Source organism: Corvus moneduloides, chromosome 14 (genome assembly GCF_009650955.1).
Source record: "Corvus moneduloides isolate bCorMon1 chromosome 14, bCorMon1.pri, whole genome shotgun sequence".
Lineage (NCBI taxonomy): Eukaryota > Metazoa > Chordata > Aves > Passeriformes > Corvidae > Corvus > Corvus moneduloides.
Window position 1 is genome coordinate 6,533,451 of NC_045489.1, and position 18,404 is coordinate 6,551,854.

Here is an 18,404-nt window from a genome sequence, read left to right on the forward strand (position 1 = left end):
AGCACAAGTCCCATGGGGAGAGGCTGAGGGAGCTGGGGGGGGGGGGCTCAGCCTGGAGAAAAGGAGGCTCAGGGGGGACCTTCTGGCTCTGCACAACTCCCTGACAGGAGGGGGCAGCAGGGGGGGTCGGGCTCTGCTCCGAGGGAACAGGGACAGGATGAGGGGGAACGGCCCCAGGTTGCACCAGGGGAGGTTCAGGTTGGATACGAGAGAAAACTTCTTCCCTGAAAAGTGGTCAGGCACAGGCTGCCCAAGGCACTGATGGAATCACCATCCCTGGAGGTGTTCAAAATGAGTGTGGTGTGGCACTTGGGGGCATTATTTAGTGATGAACATGGCAGGTGCCAGGTTAACATTTGGATTCAATGTTCTTAAAGGCCTTTTCCAACCATAATAATTTTGTGAAGTTGACTGCTTAACAGAATTTCATTAAATCCTTCAAGTTATTCCAACCTGACAGTCTGGCTTCTGTTGAAGCTGCTACACAGTGACAGTGGGGAGCTGAGGAGAGTTCTCAAAAGCACTGCCTGGAATGAGAGTGCTTGAATTTTGAAAGGAAAGAGAGAGAAACGGGGACCATTCCCCAGAATAACAGGTTTAAACCCAAACATAGTTCAGGTACTCATCCTGGCACAGCAACCACTATGGGCCAGTGCACAGAAATGAGCAGCACTGACTGCCCATCCTGCCCCTCCCAGAGGTCAGGAAGGCAGTGGGAAGGCAGCAGGGCCCTGTCGTGGGCCTGAGTCAGGACTGAGGAGCAATAGTTCGGGGACAGCGCACTGAACGGGGAGCAGCACTGTCACTGGGAAAATCAACTCCCCCTGCACAAGGAGGTTCAGTTCCACACAGCAGTTTGGTTCACACTGTGGTAGTCAGTCATTGCACGGCAATCCTGGGATACCAAGATCCAGAGCCACCCAGAGACTGAGGGCGAGTCACGGCAAGGGCTGGGAGACGTTAACGCTAAGCCCAGGAGAGCCCTCTGTTCCGGGGCCGTCCATGCCCGGTGTGTGCTGCCCACACACACGATACCCACACTGCACACACAGTACACGGTGTACGCACACTGCACACACACTGCGGGGCACAGCCGCAGTCGGAACCGGTGACATTATTCTTTTCTGGTGTGTGTTCGTTCCCCCACGGCTGGCGAGGGCTGGCGGGGCTCCTTCAGCCTCCAGCCCACACCTGAGGTGCCGGACAACCCCAGGCCTTCGGGAACAAGGTCCCGCAAGCCCGGGGGTTCTGTAGTGTCACACCGCGGCCGCTGACAGCAGGACGGCCCGTCCTTATTGTGCCCAGACTCCGCTCGGCGCTGAGCCCCGCCGCCCCGCTGCCCCGGCCTCGCCGCTCCCCGCCGACCCCGCCGGCGCCGCTCCCCGGCATCGCCCCGCCCCGGCGGCGCCGCCGCCAATGGGGGCTGCGGGGCGGGGCGCGGCGGCACTCCCGGTGCCCCGGACGGGACGGGCTTCCACCCGCTCCGCTCCACGCGGGGCCGCCGAGTCACTGGCGGTCTGGTCCCGGCCCCGGCCCCGGCCCCGGCCCCGGCCCCGGCCCGCGCCGTCTCTCCTGGTCCCGCCGCCCTGCCATCCCGATCCCGGTCCCGGTCCCGACCCGCGCTGTGCTGCTAGCACCGGTACACAGGTAAGCCACGGGGTTCGCGCACCTGCCCGCCCGCCCACGGCGGTTGCGACCCTGCCCTGTGCCGGTGTCACCGTCGGAGGTGATTGCGGGGTCGGGGGGCCCGGCGGGACCTGCGGCGGGTCCCGCTCCCGGTAGCGCAGCGGCAGCGATACACGTGGGCTGTAGCCGGCTCCGTGATCACCTCCGAACACCGGCGGTACCGGGGCCGGGCGGCACCGGGCCGATGAGTGCGGGGTCCGGGAGATGCGGAGACCGAAGCCAGGGTCCCGGGGGATGCCGAGCGGGTGATGCGGGGTGGCGGAGCCCCTGGCCGGGACGTGCCCGGGCATATCCCGGCGCGCTGCCGCCTTCCCCCGAGCGGGCGGCGGGGGGCGCCGGCGGGGCCGCGGGGGTCTGGCCGGGCTGCGGGGGCGGTGGGCGAGCCGGGCCGGCGCTCGCCGGGGCGTGCCCACGGCCGGCACCCGCGTGGGCGCCGCGCTGCCCCCGCACCCGTCCCGCCGCCAGCCTCGCCTCGGCTTTTTTTCCAGAAACGAGCAGCTGCCGGATGCGAGGGTCGGTCGGTTCAGGTTGCCTGTTAGGAACAATTTCTTCCCCGAAAGATTTCTTGCCCTGCCACAGGTAGTGGTGAAGTCACCATTTGGGGAGATTTAGTGGACGTGTGGATGTGGCACTCGGGGTCATGGGTTAGTGGTGGCCTGAGCAGTGCTGGGGGAACAGTTGGACTCCGTGGTCTCAGAAGGCTTTTACGGCTTCAGTGATTCTCTGATTGTTGCAGGAAGATAGTGACAGTCACTAAGATTTAGATGTGGCTCAAAAAACAAATGGAAATCCAAAGTTTGATGCAAATTGATAGGAGCTTTGGAAGTGTTACTTGAGATACCTGGTAAGACAGAGTGTGGGTTTCCAAGGTGGGCAGCCCTAACTTGGCAAAAATCACTGGAAAGTGGGCATTGTGCCCTGGGGACTCCTGCCGTGTGCTAAAGCGGGGTGAGAGCAGTCCGGAGCACTTCCTCTGCCACCCGAGCGCACGGTGCTTTCACTTAAAGCAAACACAAGTTCCCAGCCACTCCAGATAAAACAATTAATGGGCAATTGTGTGCATAGAATCTCCAGATTGGGAACCCTGCTGATTTCCAAGTCGCGTGGAAAGCCTCAGATTCCACCTTTTTTCCTCTTTTTTGCTTCTGTGATAACCCCTTTGCCTACATGAGTCCCACTGCTGCAAAGGTTCTCCCAGCATGGTTTGTAGCACAAGGAGATGAGGAATACACTGCTCGGACCAGAGTGAGGGAATGGCTGAGCAGGAGACTGGAACTGAGTGTGGCCAGCCATGAGGCATGCACTCATATTTTCCAGATAGCATTTTTTCCCCTTGCTTTTCACTTGCAGTTCTTATTTAGGATTTCAGCTCTCTGTTCTTAGGTTCCAATGTATACAAGTGTCTCATCTGAGGCATAGTGCTGCCTGACTGTGCCAGTCAGTCCTGCAGCAGAGTAGAAATCTCCTGTAATGGTGTGCTGGCTCACATGGTGACATGGAAGAGCCACTGCCAGGGTGTGGGTATCTGAGTCCCTGAGGGTGGGTCTGGGCACCTCCTGTCCCAGGCAAGCAGAGACCCATAGCTTGAGGGAACAGGGTCCGTGGCTGGGATAGGAAGCAGCCCACCCCGTCTCCTCCTGTCCTGCCTGCATCCCTGCCAGCCCCCCCCTGTCCCAGTACCTGCTGGGCAGATGGGGAGAATCAGCAGTGATAATGTTTTCACTGATTACTTTAATTTTGTACCTTTTCACTTACTATTTTCTTCACCCTTATTTTCCTACCAGAATCCATTAGCTGCACACAGAAGAAATAGATTGGATTCCAGTATAGTCTTTTTTTTTTTTTTAATTACACTTTCACAGAGAGAAGACAATGGCTGAGCTGTAGTGTTGTCACAGGGTGGATGAACTGCAGCTCACACTGTGGCACTGCTGGAACGATTTCTTCTCATGCAGTGAAACTCATTCAGGAGCTTGTGGTTTTGGTATCTTAAGGGCTGATGCAGTGGGGAGCCCATTCTGCTCTCCTGCTCAGGCAGGATGTCTCTTTAAGGCAATAAAAGAGTTCTTCAACAAATTAATAACATTTTTAAGTTACATCTCATGCATCTGGCACTGATGGCAGGAGGCTCTTCTTCCCCCCCAACCTCAAGTACATTGACACTGTGTCCCATGTATACTCATTGTTACTGTGTCACCTTTATATTCCCCTGTGGCAGATAAAATGTGCAGCTCTGGAAGTCGCAGGGAGACTCCATGTGTTCCCAAAGAGGTGGGAGTTCTTGGTTTTGGCTTTTCCTTTTGCCTCAGTAAGACCAGTTGTTTCAGTCACACATTAGGTGATATGCAGTTGCTGCCATACCAGGGCAGCACCAGGTGGTTTAGATGTGTCTTCCATGTACAAATCAAGTGTCTTGGGTCTGGTGGTGTTGAAATAAGAAGGACAAAGATCCCACAGCTTTGAATTTCATGCTGGCTATTCAACAAAGTGTTTGTTCCCTGTATTGTTACACTTGAGCAGCAGCAGACCTGCTCTGTGCCCAGTATCGTGCTGGCACATTGGGGATGGCTGTCTCCTCCATCTTGAGTGATTCCGTCATCCTGGCAAATGTCCTTGTGCGTGGAGTGGCTCTGACACAGGATTCCTTTGGCCTGTGTAACTTTCTGTATTTGGCAAACTGCTTTAAACCGGGTTCTTGTGGGGAGGGGGCTCTGAGGGCATTGTCTCAGCTGCAGGTCCTTCGGAAGGCTGGGAAATTCTGTAAATATATGAGAGAAAGTGGCCAAGATGTGTTCACAGGACAGTTTCACCGAAAACCCTGCTGGTTTGGGGTTTTATTGTTTTGGTGAGGTTTTTTTCACCAGTATTTTTTTTATTGTGTTACAGCACTTTGGAGAGAAGGTAAAAATCAGTCCCTTGCCCTCCATATTCTGGTATCTGGGCTCCTTTCCTGTTGCCTGCAATTGTTTCATTCATCTTTTGCTCTTATTAGGAGCAAAAGCCTGAACCAAGCCTCCAGACCAGAGCATCAGTGGTGCTGACCCACACATGAGGCAGAGGCACCTGCTGGCAGGGGCGAGCTGGGCTCTGGACACCAAACTCACCAAGAGGCTGGGCTCAGGCCACTGGCATGCTGGCCTCCCAGAGTGGTTGGGTGACACCTGCCCAGTGTGCCGGCCCCTCCAAAGTAGTTACCTGTCACCCATCTGGGACTATCTCCCTGCTTTTTATTTTCCCTCCTGCATTCAGCCTCTAGCTGAACCCTGACACCAAACCCTGTGTCTCCTGGGGCAGTGGCACTGAGCTCCCTCTTCACCACCTTCTGAGACGGTGACGAATCTTTTTTTATTCAATGGTGTCAGAAACCTTTACGCTGGTTATAAGCTCTGCCCATGCCCCTCCCGAGGTGCTTGCAAGACAGATTTAGTCCCTTCAGCTCCTCCTGGCCTGTCCCCATGGACTTGGCTGCTGATCCTTGTATCAGCCCATGTGCTTCGAGCAGGAGCTACGTGAGGGTGACTCATGCACTGTGCTCGTCTGGGCAGACCTCATCTACCATGAATCTCGGCCCTCCAGAGCCAGGGGAGCCCAGCCAAGTGTCCGCTTCCAAAAGGCACCGGCAAGGGAGTGGTGGGATTAGGCAGAGGAGGCAGAAAAAGCCTGCAGAGGAATGCTGCTGTGGGAGGGGAAGGAGCTGTGGCAGGAGGGGCTGGGGGTGCTGGGGGTCCTGTAGCCCATCCTCCTCTGCTGCAAGAGCCTTGCAGGGGCCAGACATCTGGCCAAGCTTCCTTCCCAGAGGATGGCTCTAGTTAAAGTGCCAGGTTCCCCCAGTCAGTTCAGGCTGTTCAGGATGGTGCCCTCCAAAAGGTGTTCACTATTCCTGATGGGTGTTGAGAACTTGCTCCCAGGGCAGGTTGAACAGTTTCTTTCCTTATTTTCTGCACAAGGTAATGGGAAAAGCGAATTGGAGATTGGAGATTTTATTCCCTTTCTGTCATCAAGGGAAGAACTCATCTAGAATCTGCAGAAATAATCAGGCAGCCCCAAAACTCCAAACAAATTTCTCCATTTTGTAGCTCCAGTCTGCTTGCTCTGGTTGAGATGCAGGTCCTGTGCTGCCCTTTGAGCCACCCTTGCTGACAGTGTGGCCCCATGGCTCCTGGGCTTGTTCTGTTGTTACCTTCAGCTGAGCCATTAATGCACCTCGAGACGGCTCTGGAGGGTGTTTTGGAGGGAGGTGGGGGCTTGTTCTGCTGGTCCTGAGTTTGCTGTGACTGAGGCTGGGCAGAGCTGAAACATGCATGGAGCAAGAGCCTGAGCAACTGCACAGCTCCAGGGTGGAGCAGCAGGGCCACAGGTGTGTGTGTGTCCCCCATTCTGCTGGGGGTGCAGGGTGTGTGTGGGGAAGTGTGTCCTGTTCTGCCAAGGACACATCAGCCACCAGCATTTGGTGCTGTCACACCAGTGCAGCCTTGTTGGCCAGAGCTGGGCTGCTGGATCCTGAAGCTGGGGCTTTGCTGAGCCTGTGCTGGGGCTGAGCTCTCTACTGATTGTCTGTGGTACCCAGAGCCATGGCTGGGGCTGGCAGAATCCACTGGTGACCTGAGCAGTTAGTGGTCAATACTTCAATACTGTGACTGAAATTTCCTTTGCTGCATTACGATAGCAGCAGAATGGGGCAGCCCATCACCTGCCTTGCTGGGAAGCCTGGCACTGATGAAGCCATGTGGAGTGAGCCAGGAATTACCTCCTGCCCAAGTCCCACTCATGGTGCTCAGCAGTGTTGGCTGCCATCCTGGCCAGGTGGAAATGTCCACCCAGAGATGGTCACACTGCTCATCCCAAATGTGCTAAGGCTGGCTTTGATCCCTCTGCCTTCTGTTCCTCTCCTCCCCAAGCTCTCTTCTCCTCTTCAGCACAATGGCCTGCCAAGAGAGTGAGTACCTGGATGACCAGAAGAAATGTGTCCCCTGCAGAAAGTGCATGCCCGGGCAGGAGCTTTCCAAGGTAAATTGACTTCTCTTTAAGGAGCAGAAATCGTCATGGGTGGCATCCAGATGGGTGAATCCTCTGCCAACCTCCCTTCAGAAAGATGATCTTAGGTCCCAGCATGTTGGGAAGAGGTAAGACTTAGTAGGATGGAATGGTGGATTGTTTCACTTACCCTGGTAGAAGGGTGAGACAATGGAAGCAGGAGGTGGTGAGGAATTTAAGGCAGCACAAGGAGCAACCTGATTTCCTTTTTTGCTGATGGAAGTCTAAATTTCCTCTGGATTGTAGCCCCAAGCAAGGTCACACTGCATGGCTTGGCTGCACATGGGTGGGTGCCAGCAGGACACTGCTGCAGGGCAGCAGCCTGGCCTCGCTGGTGGGAGTGCCAGCAGGGTTCCCCTGGCGGTGCCTCCTGGGGCTCGGTGCTGCTGGAGCTTTCCAACACCCAAAGCGCACCGGCGGGCCCCAGTTGGGCAGCACACAGGGTCCCTGAGTGTCTCCTGGGAGCTGCACTGGTGGTGGCTGCTCTCAGCTGGGTTCTGAGGACCCCACACATGAGAGGTGACCCTGCCACCCTTTGCCCCCAAAGAAGGGACACTGTTCCCCTCAGTACCATTTGGAACCCATGGTGGCCCCTCACCACAGCCATGTCCCTACCCTTGTGCCTTGCAGGACTGTGGCGATGGCAGTGGTGGGGACGCGCAGTGCGTGGCCTGCCCTCCCAGGAAGTTCAAGGACCGCTGGGGACATCACGGCTGCAAGCCCTGCCTGTCCTGTGCCCTCATAAACCGCCTCCAGAAGTCCAACTGCACGGCGACGGCCGACGCGGTCTGCGGGGAGTGCCTGCCAGGGTGAGCGGGGCCGGCCTGAGCAGAGCCACACCTGGGGGCAGGCAGGGAGGGGCTGGGCAGAGGGGGCTTTACCTAAGGCTACCCATGGTCCCACATGGGACCTAAGAGGAGCCTGGTGACCCAGTGATGCCTCTGTGAGGACACTGCTAATGACATGGAAGTTAGGCTCGTCTGGTGGGTCCTGTTGTGGCTGCAGAGAAGGGAAGCTGAAGGCTCCTGTAAATGAGCCATGAAAGAAAACTTCCAGACTCAAATTTTTCTGTAGACACTGGGGTGGCTGAGCCCTGGAAGATATGGGGTTGTAGACCACTATGGTTCGTAGTCCCCAAAGAGGGGGTTAAGGGGTTACTGAAATGAAACGGCTGCATACAGCCAGCCTGTGCCCAGCTCAGGAGTGGTCAGCAGTGGGTCTGGGACAGGAGCAAGTCAGGGTTCCAGTGTATGAGCCTCTTCTCAGACAGAGCTGTAGCTGGGGTGTTCCTGGCCCTTTGAGGAGCTATTAATCAGTATAATCCACTTCAGCAGACATGGGAGTGGGGGGCTGTTGGAAAGATGTTGCTTCTTGACAAATGGCTGGACATGAACAAGTAGGTGTGATGTGGCTCCAGCCAGTGATGAGAGCCCTGTTGCTCCTGTTGCCAGCCAGGCAGGAGTGCGGGGTCAGCTGTCCCCCTCTGCTACGGGGTGGGTGGCACAGCTGGCTGCACAGCCAGGGTGGCGGGAGCTCGGTGGGGGCCAGGCTCTGCTGAGCCCGTCTGCTCTGTTGGCAGGTTTTACCGGAAGGCACGGATCAGCGGGCAGCTGGAGTGGGAGTGCATTCCCTGCACCAAGCAGACGCCATCCTCCGAGCCACAGTGTAGGTGCCCCCGCTCTGGTGGGGTCAGGGCAGGTGATGTGGGCACAGCGGAGCCACAGCCCCACTGGAGGCGGCACGGTCATGGCATGTGACGAGGGATGGCAGGGAAATGCTGGTCCAAGCCTCGGAGTTTGGCTCCAGCGCTTTGTGGCTGTTTGCAGGTCGGTCCAGAACAAACCTGGTGAAGGTCGCTGTCCCTACTGTACCACCACAGGACACAGCCCTTCTTGCACTGACGAGCAGCGCCCTGGTCATCATTGTCCTGGTGCTTCTGGCACTCTCCATCATCTACTGCAAGCGATTCTGGAAAAGCCAGTGCCAGAGAGGTGAGTTGGTGCTCTTCTTGCCGTGCCGTTCACCTGTGCCCGTGGCCCCTTCTTGCTGTGTAGAGCATTGCCACTTTCACAGCACAGTAACCCAGCTGTTCCTCACCTCGTACAGAATAGACACCTCATCCTGCTTCTCATGCCTGCAGGACCTCTCATGTACTTTTCCTGCTCAGTGACACAGAGGAGCCTCCCTCCTTCTTAGGGCCATCAGGAGGAGGAGGCCATTTCACAGTCGGAACTGGCGATCCTCCCTTCTGAGGTTTCTCAGTCAGGTGGCTCTTTTCTGCTGAAGGAAGAGGGCTGTAGGTTTGGTGGCCAGGGTTGGGGCAGGATGGCATCCAGCAGCGTGCTGGGGAGCTGCTGGCTCCCAGCTCCTTGCTGGCAGACATACCACAGGGCTGAGGACATGCTAGGGAAGTGAGCCAAGCCTTTGCTCAGGCTGTTTCTCTTCTATCCTCCAAGTCTTCCTGAGGACTCAGAACTTCTCAGGCCAGCGAGCAACATTCCCGACTGCAGCAGTGCCCGGCAGGTTCCTGTGTGAGGAGCAGATGTCTGGACCCTGCTGCCTGGGTGTGAAGAACTTGAGCCCTTGCTACAGGCAGGCAGAAGGTACCTGCTCTTGCTGCCTTCCCTGGGGAGGGAGGGTGGTGCTGGGTTCCAGCTCACATCGTTCCAGGATGAGATGCCCTTAGGCAGGAAGGATGGAGCTGGATGGTGAGCTCCACTGATCCGTGCTGGTTTCTGGTTCCAGGCCCTGTGGAAGCAGTGCAGTTCATTTCGGATGGGGAAGCTGTGGGTCTCCAGCTTCCCTCTCTCCAGCCAGAGATGGACTTGCCACCAGCCATTGCAATCAGCACTGCCTCCAAAGCCCAGCTGGGCAGGAGTCTCCTGGAAAGCCAGCCCCTCATCCGGGCCTCAGGTCACAGCGACTGCTTGGACGGGGTCCTGCCACCCCCCACCCCCAGACAGGACCGGCCGGGCCCAGTGGAGGCCCTGGCCCCCCTCTCCTCCTGTGCCTCTGAGATGCAGCACAAGTGGCCACATGCACCAGTGGAGTGCACTGAGCTGGACCTCCAAAAGTTCTCCACCCAGGCAGAGTTCATGGGTAGCGAGCGGCTGGAGGATGCAGCAAGCCAGGCAATGAAGAGGATTCCAGCAGAGAGCGGTGGTGTAGTGCAGGAGGGGGCTCATCACTTGCCCACAGCTGAAATCCCACAGGGGGAGCAGCCGGTAAGTTCCTCATCACTCCTCAGAACTACTGCCAGTTGCCCAAGGCTTGGGCACAGGGGCTGGGCTTAACATAGGGGTAGGAACGTGGACTGAAGTATGTTAGTATGGGGTGATAAGGCTGGAGGAGAAACAGCATTCCCTGAGCCCCTGTGATGGCCCTGGGAACAGTGCCAGGCGTTGCTGTTCTCAGCAGACTGCCACCAACCTTGGGGTCTTTGTCTCGCCAGGTGGATGATGTCCAGAGCCTGGTGACTCGAATCAGCAGCACGGCCAAGGGTAAGTGGCCTTCCAGTCTCACCTTTGTACTCCAAGTACTGGCATATCAGAGAGGCAGGTTCTTGGAAGGGAGCTCCTCCAGAAGCCCACCATGTCCCCACCAGGGACTTATCTGACTTGTGGCCTTTGGTGCTGGTCCCCAGGGTACATTTTCTGTGATTCTGCCTTGAGTGGCCTGCAGGCAGGTGGCCCAGCTGTTACCAGCTTTCCCAAGACTGAGCCAGCTCCATGTTGCTGAGCTCTAAAAGTGATGTTGGAGGAGATACTGTCCTGGCAGGGTGGTTTTCACCTGCTCGGCAGGGGCTAAGGCTGAAGACTGGCTGTTCTCTTGCCCTTACCCTGTCTGAGTAGGATGGGTACTAACCCAGCTTCGCTGTGTTGCTGCCCCCAGGTCTCCCAATAGCGGAGCTGCCCCATTCCTTGGTGCAGTCACTTGCATTCTTGTTGGACCCTTCCTTGAACGGTGTGAAGAACTTCAGCCACGTGGCACTGGAGCTGGGGCTCATGCCCCAGTTGCTGGGACGGATTTCGGGGTTTGAGCAGCTGGTGGCACACTTCACCTACGCGGGAGCCACGGTCACTGTCCCACTGCTGGCGCAGGCGCTGCAGCGGCTCCAGAGGTTTGACGCCTTGCTCCTGCTCTGCGACCACTTCACACTCAGCCCCACGCCAGACCACCAGCGCTAGAGGACAGGGAGGGACGGAGGAAGCTCCATGCACTGTTGCTGGTGTGGAGAGGATCCAGTGGCCTGCAGTCACATAACATCCCTGGTGTGCATGGCAGGAGAACATAGAGATGGTCTTTGCATCATGGAATGGAAGGATACAATGGGGGCATCCCTGCACAGGGGTTCCAGGAAGCACAGCTGTGCCTTTTACCAGCCCTGTGGGGGAGGGCTTTCTCAGGCCCTTACAGAGGCTGTTTTTCTCTGGCTGGGACACCCTTGCCTGTCAGTCGCTGTGCTGCCCGTGCTGTGCTGCTCTGGCTGTGCAGTGAGCCCTGTCATGCCCCACTGTTGCTATAGGGTCCCTCAGCCATGGGACGCGGGCTCCACGGGCAGTGCCCTCCTATAAGCCCAGCCATTACCTCTCTTCCATTCCAGCTTTCCCATCCTTCCTCTGGCCCATGCTCTGTTTTCCCAGGTGTCAGTTGCCACTTTCCCAGTTTACTTTTCAGTTGCTTCTCTCCCTCTGTGCTGCAATTTCCATGGCAGAGAACCTGGCCATGGCTGATATGCCAGGCTCCAGCCTTTGTCCCCCTGTGCCACCCTGGCACATTCCTCTTGTGCCCATTTGTGGTGCGGTGCAATACCCTGGCAGGAGTTTTGGACTGATTGCCAGGATGAGCTGATGTATGTCCTTGTTGTGGGGCTGTGGCTGCTGGCCATGGGCAGGTGCTGGCTCACCCCAGCCCTGTGGCTGTTCACTGCCCATCGCCTCCAAGGCTTCGCAAAATGCCTGCGGTGGCACAGGGTGTCAGGGGCAGGGACGCTGCACCGCCGTACCCTGGGGAGCGGGAGGCAGCTGAGGGCTGAAGCTGTAACTGGTCACAGGCAGCAGTGACGTTCCTGTGCCAGCCACAGCAGGAGCTCCAGAAGCTCCTCCTCTTTTAAAATAATATTTTTCTTTTTTTTTTTCCTGCCTAAAAATGGCCTGATTTCTCATTCCTAGGAGTTGCCTACTGGGAAGGGGGAGCACGCTTCTGCTTGGTATTTTCTCCTGGGGGATTTGTCAGAGCTTGCCATGGTCTTGCTGTCACTGGTCACCCTGATTTTGGTGTTGTGCCTGCAGCCTGGGGGCTGCGGGCAGCTGGGCTGTTCTCAGCCTGCCCTGGCCACTGGGGCTCTGCTGGCGGCCCTCGAGAGGAGCGGGGGCACGTTCCTGAGCGGGGCCCAGTGGCGCGGGGGCGGCCAGGCACGCAGGGCCTGCGGAGGCCGCTCCCGCCGGGGTCACGGGCAGAGCAGCTGCCGGCAGGGCTGGAGCGGTGGCTCAGCGCCCGGCAGCGCTGGCAGAGCGCGGTGCTAATGACACCACGGTGAGGGTTCGATCCCTGTGTGGGCCATTCACTTCAGAATCGGACTCCATGGTCTTTGTGGTCCCTTCCAACTCAGGATACTCTGTGATAAATGTCACCCTAGCTGGCCCGAGACTCCCAGACAGCATCCCTGGGGCTGAGCTGCTGACGTTTGTTCTGCCTCTGTTGCTTTGATCCTCACTGCCGTGGCTGGGTCTGCTGAGTGCTTTCTGCTGTCGTGCCTGTCACCGGGGTCTCAGGCCAAGCCAGTGGTGTGGCAGTCACCAGCAAGTGGCACTGTTACCCCACTGCCAGCTGCCCCTCCCCAGGCCCCCTCGGCTGAGCCCACAGAATTCTCCTTCATCTGACCACAGTACCTGAAAGAAGCAGGTACCCTTTTAGGAGGGCAGACGTCCTGCACACCCTGGGTATTAATAGCTGCTGGTGTTTCCCTTTCCTGTTTAATGATGTTGGGGCTTGAATGTGCCCAGGACGTGCTCAGATAAGCAAAGGCATGGGCAGTTTCAGCTGGATCTGGCACTTTCTCTCACTGCTTGTTTCTTCCACAGTCAAGGCCGTTTTACTGCTCTTTGCTCCCCAAGACCCACAGCGTTGAACCTTGTGCCATGTGGGGCCAGGATTAGTCAGACTCTTGCTGCGCTCTTGGGCTGTTAGGGAGCAGCCGGGAGTGTTGCTGCAGCACACGCAGCCTGGGGCCAGGGATTTCCTGTTTGAGGCTTTTCTGTGGCACGGAGAGTGCTGGGTTTAATCACCTCACAAAATCCAGTAAATATTTAATCCCTTTGTGGACATAGTCACTTCCTGTGGGAAGGAAAATAACTTCACCCGCTGCATCTGAGTAAGAGCCTCCCTGCAGCTCGGCTGGCCGGCCCTGGCTTTGAAGTTGGAACTGGCCTGGGCAGCTTGTCCTGTGTGTTCCTGTGTCACCAGTGCCACCAGTGTGTGATCCCTTGGAGTGCACAGAGTTGCGGCAGCTGGGTAGGATGGCAGAGCCAGCCTGCTCCTGTCACAGGGCAGTGTCAGGAGTAAGAGATGGGCAGGAAGGGCTGGTAAATTAAAGCTGTGAATATCGGGGACATATTACAGGTGTGTGCTGCAAATCTCTTCACATGCTGGGCAGCTCCACTGGTGTGCTGGGGTGGGTCTCTGGGCCAAGCAAATGGAATGAGGCTTTAGTTCATTTGTTTGGGTTTTTTACTCACTTTTATAAAGAAATCAACCCCATTTCCTTTATAGCTTTTAAGGTAAACTATTATTTTTCAGTTGTTTGATGTCTGAGCAGTATTCCTTACAGTCAAAACTTAACCCCTGCCTTGAGGGTGCAGCGCATTGGGTGGGTGTGTGCTGTGTATGGGTATGGGTATGGGCTGTGCCACACAGGGTGTGTCGGGTGGGTGTGTGCTATGCCACAACTCCTGCCTCACTGGTGCTGCCCATCGGACCTGGCCATGCCACTGAGTGTGCTGCCTCAGCACTGGTTAGCAGGGGCTGGTTTTAGATGTGTTTGAACTGTTCCCCCACACAGCCTCACACATGGTATCAGTGCAAGTCACACTGGCTGGTGCTCCAGCAGGGCTGGACACTGCACAGGAGTGTTGCAGGATGTGACTTTTCAGCAGTGAGGTTCCCCCAGCTCCCAGCCAAGGGCTGCTCCCCACTCTCACTGTGTCCATGGCAGGCACCTTCCTTCAGCTGTGGTGACAAAACCATCTGTGTTTACAAGGGCCAAAAGTTCAACAGGTAACCTTTAGCCCACCCTAAGACCCTTTGGCCAGGCTGCCTCGAGCCCAACCAGAGCCCTCAGGGAACCATGAGAGCCTTGGAAACAGTGATAACGCTGTGACTTGGACATCAGAACAATGGTGATCCCTGGGCAGGGAACTGCTTCAGTGGGGAACCAATGGACTTGATACTTGACTTTTGCTTTTTAATAGTATTTTCAACATAATACATGGAATGTAAGGGAGGGAAATTCCTGAAGTGCTGGATCTCACGTCACAGCCTCAGGAAGCCATTTGTGCCAAGCTGGCATGGCTCACAGAGAGGTGAAAGAAATCAAATAACTCTGCATCTGTGCAAACTTGAGCTGGGACCGAAGGGTGGAAACACTTCAGTGCAGTGGGGTTGTTTTTTTACAAGTGATTGGTTTCCACACCAGTCTTGCCTGGAAGTCTGATTTGCAGAGGAATTTGTATGATAAGTTTAAATCCAGCGCTGTTCTGGGAAGCTCTTAAGCATAGACTTAAAATAGGCACATACTTCAGTGTTGTTAAAGTGTTTATTCTGATGAACAATTGATGAACATCCCTCGGGTGCTGTTCCTGAACAGGGGGCTCATGAGAGCTGTCCCTCCAATGTGCTTTTACAGAAATAGGCAATACTGAAGAAAACTTGGTGTTACTGATCTGAGCACACTTCTTGGAAGAGTCTGCAAGTGTTGGGGGAGATACCCTCTCCATGTTGGATTATTTGATACTTCAGACTCTGGTGCTTTTCAAAAAAAGAAAATCACTACATTTCTGTAGCCATGGTTTACCCAAGGGAATACTTGTTGGTTTTTTTATGGTAGATGTTATTTTTCTTTAAGGTTACGAATGGGTTATTTATATTTTTGTAAATTCTGCGCCGTTACTGTTGTAATTCTGCTGTAGTTGTTTCTGTTGGGTTTGGGGTGTTGTCTGTGTTCAAATGAAGCAGAAGCTGAAGCTCCTGCCCTCTGTTAATGGAAGGGGGATGGTCCCCCACATTCCTCCAGACCTGGTGCTCTCGAGTGATGTGTGTTTGTAGTTCAATAAATTTTGGAGCCAGACATGGTGATGTTTGGTGAGTTTTGATTCCTCTCCCCATCACCTGCTGGTGGGAGCTGATGCTGCAGGGGCCAGTGGGGGCTGGAGGGCCCTGTCTGGGAGGGGGCCCATCTGGCAGGGCAGGCAGCACTTCTCAGAGAGATGCTGCAGCAGCCGAGGCCATCGGCCTCATCCCCTGGTGTGGGAACAGGCGGGAGGGGCTGGAGTGGGTGCTGCTGGATGGGGTGCCCGTGGTCCTGGGCCCGTACCCTCAGGGTCCCCAGAGGGCACCTGCCCCAACCACAGGCATCAGCTTTTGGTTTTGGGTGGGTTTAACATTCCCCAGAGGGGCTAAGTCCCAGGTGTGGTTCACGGCATGGCCTGGGGACAGAGGGAGGCAGAGACCCCTAAGCAATGCCCAAGGAACTCCCATTCCTGAAGCTTCGCTGAGGAGCAGTTGCTGTTTAAGCTCGGTAATTACAGGTTCGTTAAGCCTGTTCATGCCCTTACACTGATCTGTTTAAAATAATTATTAGTATGAAGGATGTTTTTGGTCTAATTAAAGCTATGATACTTGTCCAAACTCTGGCAGGCTCTATGAGTGCTTGCAGTGCTGCAGCTCATCCTGTGTGTGAGGATCCCCATGCAGTGCTGTGTCTGCAGCCCTGGCTGCCTCTGTCATACCACAGAATAACAGCTATGGACAGCACAGCCTCCGGAGTCAGGGCGCAGAAGAATCAGTCATCCACCCCCAAACACAAAGCCATGCAGTGGTACAGGTACTCTGCACCCACAGTTTCCAAAGAAGCCTTTTCTGTGGAGTATGTGGGTGCCTGGAGCCTGTTGTCCCAGACGCTCTACATGGTGCAGCCCAGGTGTTCTGAGAGCACCCAACCTCACCACAGTCTGCAAGGGGTGATGATCCCCGTGTCCATGCCTGCACCCCAAGGCAGAAGGTGTGGGCAGGGTGCTGTGGCCCTCCCATGGGTGACCTGAGCCCAGAGCTCTGCCTGTGTCTGTCACTTGGCCAAGGCCACTGTCACTGCAAGAGGAGAGGGCCAGAGGTGTCCATTGGGAGAGCAGCTTCCTGCATGCTTTTGGGGTGGGAATTCAAGGCATGCCATGCCTTACCTTCAAGTGATTCCTGGCTCTGGGGTTGTAACCATCCGGACTCTGCATTCTCAGGTGACTGGACACACTGCAGTAGGTAAAGGGTGGGTGGGTTTGGCCACACCTCAGGTCTGCTCCTCTGAAAGAACAGGGGCACCCCTCCCATGCAGAGCAGATGCTCCCACCCAAGGCAGGAACTCCCAGTGAACAAGAGGTTTACACCCACTCTGCTCCTCACCTCAGAGCGCTTGTGTTGTCTGGTCTTGCCTCGTTTTTGGCTGAAGCCCAAGGAGCAATGATAAATCAATCATGTTCCCCTCAAAGTACTTGGGATTCTCATACTCCACCCTGGGATAAGAGGTAGCTCCTGTGAAGCAGAGCTGGCAGATAAACACATGTGCTCCATGTGAGCAGAGAAGTGTGGGGTTGAGGACCCATTCCTTGGTGGCCACTACAAGGCTGGCTCCCACCCCCAGTCCTGGTGCCACCTCAGCCACACTTCACAGAGAGGTTGGCAGCATGTCAGGGTGCTGGGGTACCCAGTCCTTACCTCAGCTGCCTCCAGCAGGAGCATCTCCAGCTGGGATGCAGAGCTGTGCAAAGGCACTCAAAGCTTGGTGAGCCTCCAGCTACCAAGGGAATGCCAGGGAATGCTGTTTGGCCCAGACAAGGCACATGCACCAGGCCTTCTCCTGAGCTGTCTTTGGAGCAGGAAGGCAGACGTCTGTCCTGCTGCTCCCAGCAGCCACAGATCGCAGCCAGCAGTCCTACTGAGCCACATGTTCCTGACCGATGGGGGTTTGCTTCAAGAGCTCTAGTGAAAAGTGTGGGGTGTGGATACCTCACCTGCACACCCTGAAATGTACCTGCAGAGGTAGGGACTGTGGCCCTGTCCTTGTGTAGACAGTGACCCCTCAGCAGAGCTTATCTCAGACCTGCTGAGGTGAGATTGCAAGTCTCGTGAGGTCTTTGTATCCTTGTCACAGGTGACCCCCGCTCTGAGGGCATGTCCTTCTCCCCATGAGCACTGAGTGGCAAAGGGGGAGCTGGTGGAGGGGGCTGGCCAGGGTGAAGAGGTGCTCTCACAAATGAAGTGTTCCAGGTGGGATCCTGCCTAGAACCAGATTAATTCATGAGTTCTGTGTTAACAAGGACAGCATGGTCTGTGGACAGTGAACTCGGAGGAGCTTTCTAAGATCTCCCTCATGCAGATTCTGAGGGCACAGAAGAAGAGCTTTCACAGTTGGACTTTTTACTAAAGCCCTATGTTTGCATTGGGCTGAGATGACCTGGATTAAGAACAACGTTTTGTTAAAGCACCTATTGAAATGCTGTCGTTAACAGGGAGGGGATGGCTGCCCTTTTCCATGCAGGAGAGGGGAAGCACACACTGCTCTGGGGAGCCTGAGCTGCAGTGTTTATTGAGGAAAGGGCAGGAATGACACCGACAGCTCTGGAGCGCCCTGGCAAACAGCTTCCCTGCTTTCACACTTCATTCCTTGCCTAACCAGGGGGCTCACCAGTAAAGAAACCTTAAACACCTGCCCTCTGTGTGCCCCTGGGCCCTGCACAGGGGTGGGGGGAACAGGCAGATAAATTTCCATTGCTAAAATTGAAGACTGAAATCCATTAGAGAGACCTGAATTTCCATACCCAAGTTCCTTTCCTTCTCCACTTTCCTTCCCCACAGGTGGTGTTTTTACTGTTTCTTCCCTGTTTTTCTCATTCTGTATTTTCCCCAGGCTTCCCCTGCACACTCAGTTCTCACCTCACCGAGTCTCTGTAGGACACGAGGGCAATCACAAGCAAAGGAAAACACACATTTCGCAGCATGTTGTTGAATTGGATGTGTTTGCCAGGAGGCAGAAATCTATTTTTCTTCTGTCTTCCACACTCACCTTCCCAACCTGTCAGATCACTCACAGGGACTTTCAAAAAGCAGCTGAAAACGTCACAGTGCATGTTTGGGGCACGGTGTCCAAGGCGGCTGGGTGCCCCTGCAGGAAGTGCCACCGTCACCCATTGTCTCAGTGGGCAAATGAGCCACCAGACTCTGAGGAGCTGGGCAGAATGCTTGGGGGAACATCAATGAGAGCAAAGCATCTCATCTAGGACCAAACTGTGAGCAGCAACATCCACCACAATCGAGAAAAAAAAAAAATCCTAATTCCTTTATTGGCAGCAGATGTTCATTTTTAAGGGGAAACAAATCCAGACATGAGCTGTGCTGGAGGCAAAAAAGCACTCTGTCTT

At 55.6% G+C, this 18,404-nt stretch overlaps 1 protein-coding gene across 2 annotated transcripts; it reads left to right on the forward strand.

The window, feature by feature from the left end:
* Positions 1-1,441: 1,441 nt before the first annotated feature.
* On the forward strand, positions 1,442-15,064 carry EDA2R (ectodysplasin A2 receptor). Of its 2 annotated transcripts, none has more exons than XM_032124039.1 (9): positions 1,442-1,647; positions 6,585-6,693; positions 7,351-7,529; positions 8,300-8,385; positions 8,547-8,711; positions 9,177-9,323; positions 9,466-9,944; positions 10,172-10,220; positions 10,612-15,064. In XM_032124039.1, exons 2-9 carry the CDS (start codon positions 6,607-6,609, stop codon positions 10,905-10,907), a joined length of 1,488 nt encoding a protein of 495 aa, XP_031979930.1. In that variant the 5' UTR covers positions 1,442-1,647; positions 6,585-6,606; the 3' UTR covers positions 10,908-15,064. The 2 variants fall into 2 exon arrangements, with proteins under 2 accessions (XP_031979930.1, XP_031979931.1); XM_032124040.1 differs by having other exon boundaries at positions 6,603-6,693.
* The last annotated feature ends 3,340 nt before the right edge of the window (positions 15,065-18,404 follow it).

Bases quoted from the DNA above. Each gene is read 5' to 3' on its own strand.
- EDA2R (XM_032124039.1), top strand. From the start codon at position 6,607: ATGGCCTGCCAAGAGAGTGAGTACCTGGATGACCAGAAGAAATGTGTC. The intron at 8,386-8,546 runs GTAGGTGCCCCC...GGCTGTTTGCAG, and splicing joins GCCATCCTCCGAGCCACAGT to GTCGGTCCAGAACAAACCTG. The intron at 10,221-10,611 runs GTAAGTGGCCTT...TGCTGCCCCCAG, and splicing joins AATCAGCAGCACGGCCAAGG to GTCTCCCAATAGCGGAGCTG.